This window comes from Cucurbita moschata, unplaced genomic scaffold (assembly GCF_002738365.1).
Source record: "Cucurbita moschata cultivar Rifu unplaced genomic scaffold, Cmos_1.0 Cmo_Scf00004, whole genome shotgun sequence".
In the NCBI taxonomy this organism is placed as follows: domain Eukaryota; kingdom Viridiplantae; phylum Streptophyta; class Magnoliopsida; order Cucurbitales; family Cucurbitaceae; genus Cucurbita; species Cucurbita moschata.
Window position 1 is genome coordinate 909,940 of NW_019268520.1, and position 9,741 is coordinate 919,680.

The 9,741-nt window shown below is 37.9% G+C and overlaps 2 protein-coding genes across 2 annotated transcripts in view; both read left to right on the top strand.

Moving 5' to 3' along the window:
- Nucleotides 1-2,145, top strand: part of LOC111441354 — a 6,673-nt gene extending 4,528 nt beyond the window's left edge. The window contains exons 2-5 of the mRNA XM_023078303.1: nt 736-847; nt 1,376-1,447; nt 1,531-1,736; nt 1,824-2,145. Coding sequence (XP_022934071.1) covers nt 736-847; nt 1,376-1,447; nt 1,531-1,736; nt 1,824-1,932 — 499 coding nt within the window. The 3' untranslated portion in view covers nt 1,933-2,145. The remainder of the gene's footprint in view (nt 1-735; nt 848-1,375; nt 1,448-1,530; nt 1,737-1,823) is intronic.
- A 5,970-nt stretch (nt 2,146-8,115) lies between these two features.
- LOC111442022 overlaps nt 8,116-9,741 on the top strand; it is a 12,067-nt gene continuing 10,441 nt past the window's right edge. The window contains exon 1 of the mRNA XM_023079265.1: nt 8,116-8,517. Within this exon, the coding sequence (XP_022935033.1) occupies nt 8,291-8,517 (227 nt within the window). The 5' untranslated portion in view covers nt 8,116-8,290. The remainder of the gene's footprint in view (nt 8,518-9,741) is intronic.

Here is a 9,741-nt window from a genome sequence, read left to right on the forward strand (position 1 = left end):
GGGGGGGGGGGGGGAAAAAAAACTTCTGTGAGTCAAGAGGGGATGTTGTTGCCGCTTATCCTCACTCTTAGGAATGTGGCTTTGGGTGTGCCAGCTTTCTTTCCAGAAAAATTCCTCGTGGTACAATATGTTGACTAGGAAGGACAAAAGGTGAACTTCTAGGAGCCTGGACAATTGTGGCAATACGGGGTTACATGTTGGGTTGACCATTAGTTCCTCGAGCTCATTTTTCTATGGCTTGTGATAAATCTTATCTTAACTGGTAGGTATTTTCTTGGCTCGTATATATATCTTGTTGCTTAATGGCTAACAAGGTCCTAGTACAACTCCTTTCTGGGACAAAGGGAAAAGGCTTGTGGAAGACTACTTATTTTTTCATCTAATGGAATATCTGATTTGAAAGGAAGAATAAAAATTTTAGAGATGTGGAGAAGGTATGGGAAAAGGTCTGTTTGTAGCCTGGTCCAAATGGATTCTGCTGGTTTTGCCTTTTTCTTTTCTTTTTTTTTTTATGTACATTTTAGAAGTTCAATAAGATTTCATATTGCTCCTTTTTTGTATGCAATTTTCCCTTCTGAAAAGATTTTTGTCCCTTATATTAAAAATAAAAAGATATAATATCCCATTCTGACACCTTTTTCCGGCAATAATTGCCTCTTTGTATCAATTTGGATGAACTTGGTTGTAAGTGGCAGAGATGGTGCATGAGCGTAATGGATTTTACCTCTCTTTCAGGGCTTCGAGTGATCGTGTGAAAGCAAAAGGGACTATTTACTTGTCAAATGTACGCATGGTGTTTGTGTCAAGTAAACCAGATCCATACTTCACGGCATTTGACATGCCTTTGGTAAGCTTTCACTCTTTATGTTTACTTGCCTTCTTGATGCCTTTTGTCCTTATAATTGTCCATCTTTGGAAACTGAATTGGTGAGAATTCTCCTGCATAAACGAAAGATAAAACTACATTGCAATATCAAAGGAATTACCATATCCATAGGTTTTAAGAAGGTTGTCTCTCCGACAATCCACCCACTATGGACTGGCGCACCAAAATATGACCTCCCCTCCACAAATCCTAGCTCATATTTATAACCAAGTCATCTCTATCTAATTATCACTATATCCTTTATAATATCTCACTAATATTCCCAATATATCTTCTAATAGTACTATTTACACAATCTTCATGAAAATGCCCTAATAAAATCTAATAATTTGTCGAGTCCTAAACTCGAAGCAACTTATTCATAATGCTAGTATGGGCCTCTTATATTTGTGTGTCCATATTTTTAGACCTAAATAGCTGTTGGATTGTGTTATTCTATTCGACATTTTGTTGCATTGCTATCTAATATTTTGCATGTTGCGCTTGCAGCTCTATGTTCATGATGAGAAATTTAACCAGCCAATATTTTTCTGCAACAATATCTCTGGATTAGTTGAACCTGTAAGCATGCGAACTATTAGATCACATCTTGTTTAGTGTGTCCGAGTGCTACTTTAGAAAGCCTAGCTAATAGCTTATTACAGGTGGTGCCTGAAGACCAGCACAGGGCTCTCTACTCGACTCACTCGTTTAAGATTTTGTTCAAGGAAGGAGGATGTGGTACCTTTGTACCACTCTTCTTCAACTTGCTGTCTTCGGTGAGACAATACAATCAACATATGAATGCAGGTCCTCAAGTTGATCCATTGCAGGCAGCACAAACTCCTGTCGATGAAATGATGAGACATGCGTGAGTAGCGTTGATTCTCATCGAATTCAATCTCATTGTCAAGTTGGAATTTGTCATTTGATTATGTTTTTGATGTTTAACTTGCAGCTATGTGGATCCAAATGACCCGACGAGGATCTTCTTACAACAGCCAACAGCGGAGTCCCAGTTAAGGAGGCGCACATACCAATCCCAACCAGCCGAAAATGCAATGTGAAGTTAGTGGAATTTCGATCTCGTACTATAGATTTGTTCGTTGGTTGGCATGTTGTTGTTACTTGTACAGTTGAAGAATGTGTTGAATTTAAAGTTACATGAGGTAGACCCATTTGTCATTTACAAAAGCTTCGACTCAACACTTCCAATACGTTATATAGCCCTGTTGGTGCATGATGGCATTGGTTCTGTGATATATGGCTTTTGACTGCTATTGGTCTTTGTGCTTTTGAAGTATGCCATTAATTTGTGGCTCCTTTCTTTGTAGCTGATTGGATTGTCATAAGTTGGTATGATGACGATCTTCCCAATTGATTAGTGCTAAAGATGAGACAAAACACTATAAGTACGAGAGATATTTTTAGACAAGCACGAGAGAAATTTAAAAAATAAATGTGCGATACTAAAATGATTTTTTTTTGAAAAAAAATATCCGATAAGGCCTTGCAAATTCCCTATTCCTTTGGAATTTTTTCCCTGATAGATGATGATCCATATGCAACTAGGGGTAGAGGCTTCGTGCTTCATCTACTTCGCTCTACATCATCCTTACGACCCTATGAACTCTTGATACAATGTCGACCAAGAAAACTCCATGCTACATCAAGTCATTGATATAGTTTTGGCCCATGACATCATTAGTGTTCTTAAGCCTCCCAAAGCCATAGGTTTCTACAACTAATTCGTCCCTCTCGACAACTTATCTTATGTTCAACGGTCTTTATTTTTGGCAACGCCCCCTTATATAGCTAGAAAATACATGTTCAGTAGGGTATTGGATATAGCTAAAATGTTGAGCATGCCTTAAAATGTCCTTGTACAAAAATGTTTAGAGAGATATTGTCCTATGATATGTGATGAGAGTGCACCTCCTCCCAGGATACGAGTCATTCAATATCAAGACAATGTAAGCTGATTAAGTCTAAGTCTAAAATATAGAAAAGATAGTTCAATCTAGAGCTGAGTTACACTATCCAGCAAATGTGTGGCACCAAAAAAGTTTAATGACTTCTAGACTTCGAGAGGGATGTGATAAGCAAGGTCTTCCCAAAAGCTCAAATAGTTGTAGAACCTAAACCCAAACTTTCTAAAGCCTAGAGAAAAATTCATGGTAACTTAATATGTCAAGAATGCGATGGAAACATATAAGTAGATTGCTTACTAAGCATGCTTATGTTTACCATATTCTATTTTCCTTTTTCAAGTGATCGATGACTATTAGTTGAGGTAGGGAGCATACAGAGGAGCTATGTGTCACAATCATGCTTTGAAGGCGCGTGTCAGATGTCCCAGTCATACTTGTCCAAGACATGTTTTCATGGTCGCATGTCGTTCCAAACCCCCTTTACTTGCTTTCATGTGTAGTTAGGTTTTTACTATTTATGTCGTGTCAATATGGGTATATGATTGTTCACCAAAATCATGTTTATTGCCCCAAAATGTGCTATAGTGGTATGTGACTAGTTGTCTATTTTTCCTATTCGGGTTATATTCTATCAAAGTTGTGGTTGTTGCTTATTCTCTTTTAGCCTATAACATTATTTTCTTTAAAGTTATTTTCAATGCATTTCCTCGCTCATATTTTCTAAAACATTTCTCTCGAACATGACTTGAGGCTCAATCATACTTTAAGATTGTCTACAAATTCTAACTTTCACACGACTGACTTGTTCACTAGGTTAGAATAAGTGTTGCCCAATCGTTGTCTCATTGGCACAAGAGTGCAATTGTGACGAGTAGTATTAGACTCGAGTCAGTTCCTTGAATCGTAGTAATCAAACATGTTTGTTGCAAAAGAACTGGGCAAGTTCAAGGTTGATCAATCGGTAGAGATTGAAGATCAGTTGCTCTACTTAAGTGAAGTTCCTAATGGAATAAGGCTTTTGGAGTTTCACATGAACGAGATTGCCGCTAAAGCCGACAGGATCAATGAAATGGCAGGCCGCCTTGAGACAATGTCAATTCGTGAATTAATGGTTAGGGTCAACACCCTAGAAGTAAAGCCACAACTATTGGTGGCTTCGAGCGTGGAGATAGCTCAATGGGCTCTATCGCCTGGATGGAAAAACGTATCGAAGGCCTAAACAATTCCCACCAAGTGACCTTTCATATTGTCTTAGAAATGTCTAAGGATTGGAGAATAGAAGTGTCAGATCCGAGTGCCAAGTTAAATATCACCATTAGAGCAGTAGGGAACCAAACTCCAATTGGGGTGCGGTCCTAAGCTCATCTCTGGGTTGGAGACTTTAAGGGTTTGGAGAATTTTAGCTTTGACCTTGAACAATACTTTTGAGCCACAAATATTGTGGTAAAAGAGGCGAAGGTCACATCGGCTACAATGCATCTAACTGACGATGCAAAGTTGTGGTGGAGATCCAAGTACATGGACATTCAAGATGGTCGATGTATTATAAACAATTAGGGAGTAACAAAAACTCCGCTCACAATTATTCCCATAAAATGTCGAAATAATAGTAAGGAGGAAGATAAGGGAACGAACGTATACAAAGAATATATGAGACTACGTTAATCAATTTTTGGGCTTATGTTAGATATTCGCGACATGTCTAAGAAAGGCAAGGTCTTCAGTTCTGTTGAAGGGCGGAAGCCGTGAACGAAAACCAAGTTCTATGAATAAAAAGTTCAAGATATTTCCATGGCCTATGCTACAACCAAACGGCTGATTGACAATGATCAATCTCAAGACGTAAAGCAGAACCAGGCTTGCACAAGTAGGATAATATAAATTACCAACCCAACTCCCCTAAAGATGGGGAAGTGACAAACTTGACTGCGGGGAGAATGCAAGTCCTCCCAATAAAGAGGTAGAACTCCATAGCCAAATCCTTGCCGCCAAAACAGTCATAGTCAAGATCCCTCATCTTGCTTCAAATGCAACAAAGGAGTCCACCAAAAAATTGAGTGTCCGCAAAAGGTGGGGTACTCTATGCCTTCCAAGCGAATTTGGAACGAATTCAAAAGTTGCATATGAGATGGTGGAAGTTGAAACACCGCGAGTTGAAAGCAATGAACACATCTTGCATGGGGCACTAAAGTACTTGTCTGCTCTTCAGAAAAGAGTGGAAGTGATAGAAGAGTCATTGGAACGTGATCTTATGTATGTCGATGCTTTGGTTAACCATAGAATGGCCAAGAACACTATTGTTACTCTGAAGCTAGCTACAACTTCATGATGGAATCGAAGTAAAACGCTTGAATATCATTTGTCATCGAGACACATGACGGATGAAAGTCGTCAATTCGACAGTCCTACTTGTCTTAAGAGTTGCAAAGAGAACTCTGATCAAGCTGAGGACTTGGACTGGACAAATGACTTTGTGATTTTCAAGATGGATGACTTGGACATCGTGTTAGGGATGGGTTTCATGCTCAAACACAAAGTCATTTCCATGCCCCTAGCGAAATGCTTAGTAGTAATGGGATCCAAGCCAACAATCATTCAGACCAACACCTATCAACCAAAAGGGGTGAAGAAGATGACGACACTATAGTTGAGAAGAGATTTTGCCTGTGATGAACCCACACTCGCTGCAATTGTCGTAGTTGAAGAGGAGAATTTAAGTGAGCACACTCCAACAGAAACCTCGCAGTTGCTATGGGAACATCGCAACACAAGATCAAAAGGCCAGACAAAGAATTTATCCCCACTTGAGGAGATATATCACGAGATTGATTTTATATCGGGGGCGAGATTGCCCACCACAGATGTGTGTCATATGAATCAACTTGATCTAGCTGAATTCCACAAACAGCTAAATGACTTGTTGAAAGTCGGGTTCATTAAACTCGCAAAGACTCTTGTCAATGATCATTGAAGGCTAGGGAGAGACCCCAAACCAATACCTCAGTTGAAGTGAGGAGACAAATTGATATGAAACTCTTGGAAGTTGATTTAACAATGTAATAGCTCAAGCCCACCGCTAGCATATAAGATTTCCAAAACGCGTCTAATACGAAGAGGTTTCCACACCCTTATAAGGAATGTTTCATTTCCCTCTCCAATCAACGTGGGGATCTCACAAACAACATTATTGAAGAACAATACCTTTAGATCTAAATTATCCAAGAACCCCAAAAATGATAAAGAATCAACCTAAGAGAAAGTAAGATTTACATTACTTTGTTAATCGAATATCTCAAAGCAATAACACTTGTTTGAGATTTAAATCACTCCACAAATAAGATTGATCATGTCAAAGTTGAATGATTCTAAACATGCAACCTAAACTACATCGAATTACAAATAAACTTAGTATTTGGCTAAAAGAAGGCACAAATGCTTTTATGCTCCCTTTACTACATTTTCCAAGTCCATTTTACAAAAATAACATACCTGACTTCATATAGCTTCAAAATAAAACCGGTCACCTTTCATGAGGCAGATTTGTAAGTTAATACTTTATGACCATAATTAGTCACTATGTAAATGTAACAAAAATACGTTAATAAAACACCATAAATCTAAATTTTAATAATACATCATAAATTGTAACCATATAAGAATAAATGAAACGTGAGTTGAAATATCTTGAAGCCTTTGTTGCAGAAATGAAGCTTGATTTTCTTAATATGAAATTAATTGCAACTTGAGTTCAAATTTAATAAAACTTGACTTCACTTAATGTAACTTGACTTCATCTTGCGGTAATTTGAACCAGATTCTTCACAACTTCGTTCAAGTTTATATTGTATGATTGAGATGCATTGGTTTATATCACAAACCTTTGAAGTAACTCGTGTTTACTCAAAAAGACCATTCAAATGGATGAAGAGAAGGGTCGGTTGAAAGCGATGGTTACTACAATTCCAAAATGGAGAAAGAGTTTTGTTCAAGGTGAGGTTAGATCAAATCCAATTTCAAAGCACCAAAAACAAATGATTGATGCGAAAATATTATAGACCAGTCGAAGTCATTCAAAAGGTCGAGAAGACATCATATAGGATCCAATTGTTCCCATGGATGTAGACTATCCCTGTTGTCCACGTTAGTAACTTAAAACGTTAGTATCTCGACTAGGAAGACACCAAGCACAAGAAGGTGGTACGACCTCTTGCCATGAAGAAGAATTCCACCGCAAAAGTAAGATAGACTCTAGCAAAGAAGACACGAAGAGTTGACGAACTAAGAAGTGATTTTCAACAATTCCTGACAGATTGGAAGAGACTCTTCAATGCTTAGATTATTTGGAAGCACGTAGAGAGACATAAAGTCAACTTCATCCTACATCGCCAACGTCAACCAATTGAGTGGTTAAGGATGTCACGATCATGCTTGTCCAAGGTGTGCTGCCTTTGATCGCATGTCGGATGTCTCAATCATGTTTGTTAAGGATGTGTTGTCCACGGCCGCATGCCCATTCCAAACTCCCTTTATTTGCTTCCATGTGTAGTTAGGTCTTTACTATTCTTGTCGTGTCAATACGGGGATGTATATGATCGTTCACCAAAATTATGTCTATACTCGCTAGGCTAAAATGTCCTAAAATGTATTATAGGGGATGTGATTGGTTGTCAATTCTTCTTACCCGAGTTATATGTTATTAAAGATGTGGTTGTTGCTTATTCTCTTTAGCCTGTAACATTGCTTTCTTTCAAATTGTTTTCAACGCATTTTCTCTCTCACGTTTTCGACAAATATTTCTCTCAAATGTGACCCAAGGCTTGACCACATGTCAAGATTCTTTACAAAGTTTAGAACAAATGTCAAATAATCACTGTCACAATGCCACGAGTGCGATTGTGACACTATGTGGTCAGATAGAAAGGTCATCCATGGGCGCCAATCCACATCATTGTTCCTGAATTGAAACTTCAAAAATATGGTCATGATAATTAATCTTTTTAAATACTAGTTTATATAATATAATTTATATTCAAATCTAAAATTATAGGATAAAAAGGACAAAATAAAGTACAACTCAACTCCTTTCTAAAAATAAAATAAAGAGTAGTTGGCTACATGTTTCATGAAAAAATATTTAAGGGAAAAAAAAAACATTTATTACACGTTACAGCGTGTTAGACAGGTAGATAAACTCTAAAAATCTTAATATCCCAACTAGTTTTTTTTTTTCTTTTCTTCCTAAAATAAAATAATTATTTTATTTTATTTTTTTATTCTGTGAGGGAACGTCTAGAGTCTTCTGACTGTTTGACCAAAATTGCAAGAACCCAGCAGCTGTTGCGTAGGGAACTCTTATTCGTCCGCATAATTTAGAATGCGATTTCAATGAAAAATGCATTTCTATGGAAACTATCATCTGATCAGATTCAGCATCCGAATTGGCCAATAAATCTGAACCCAAGGCTAAACGATCCTGAATCCAGGAAGATACGCGATGGCCAGTTTGCTGAAGCCAACGCATACATATTGGCATCCCCATCCCGTACTCCGTCAATCACAAAGATTTCGCACCTTCAAGCGCCCCATACCTCTAATTGGACGTCAATCACGCTATCAATTCATTCGAAGCAGCCGAATCAAGTGCAGTTTTGAAGACTCTGGCGACGAACAACCACCTCGTTCTACTTCCACCGCTTTGCAACTCTACTCCGATATCGAGAGGTTTTTTTTACCTCTCTTTCATTTTTTCTCCGTTGCGGCCTGATTTTCTCTTTTTGTTGCTATTTCCATGATTTTAATCAATCGGCCTGGTGAATTTGTTGCGCGTTATAATTGTTTTCTTGAGTTAACTCTTGCTAGTTCAACGTTTTCCCGTACTTTCCTTTCTCATTAGTCATTCCTACTTTAATTCATCCGCAAAGTGTGTGTATCGATACGGTTGACCCTGCTTTAATCGAGTCTTCTTTAGAAATGCATAAAAGTGCAAAAGAGAGAACGTGGACTTCGAGAGAGTTGGGATAAGCTCAGGATAGCGAAATATGAGGCTCCTGACTAGGGAGTAGCTAACTTCGGCCAGTAATGACCAGGCTAGCTAGTCATGTTCATTAGCAGTAAAGGTAAAACACCAACTTAAGAAGCATGGATGCTTTAGCTGGCTAGCATGTCTTGGACATCGTATCGGATACTATTAGCACAATTGATATGAGTTAAACACTAGTTGCACAAAGTCAATATAGATCCAACATTTGTTAAGCACGGATTGAATACTTGTTGAATGCACTAAATAGACGCATAATAATATGGGACCAAAAAAATTTGAGACCGAAACACATCGAACTCATTTTGTAAGTATACAAATACATAAACTTGTTGAAGTGTATATTTTAATAAACCTGTCCTTGCCATCGATGTCCTGAATTTTTAAGTATGATATATCACCGTGTCCATATTGTGTTGTACCGTGTCTCGTATTTGTATGGACTGTATCCATTCTTCTTAGGCACCAACTAAAAGTTTCCATAAAGCTCAAAGAGTGAGCAAAAGAGCAAGAGATGAATATGTGATCGATTGAAACATATCAGTAGTGAGGAGATAACAGAAGCCAACTATTTATTTTTAAAAAAACAAATTCCCTCTATTCTAAACGGAGCTTAGATCTAGTTTATTAGCAATTGCGACACTGGATGATCCCAACTATACTTGGACCTTGTAAGATTTTCCAAAAAAATAATCTCGAAGAGAATGATTGAGCCTTAAGCTACCTGGGTGGAAATATGTTTACTATCATATTTATTGACTTGATGCCATAGGTCATTAATATAGTTATAGCTGGAGACAAGTGCATGATAGCTGTTTGATTGTGACCTGTATTGCATGAACATAGCAACAAACTGTTGGGCCTCCAATAGTAAGTGTACTAAAAGAAATGTGTAAAAGGTGGGGGGG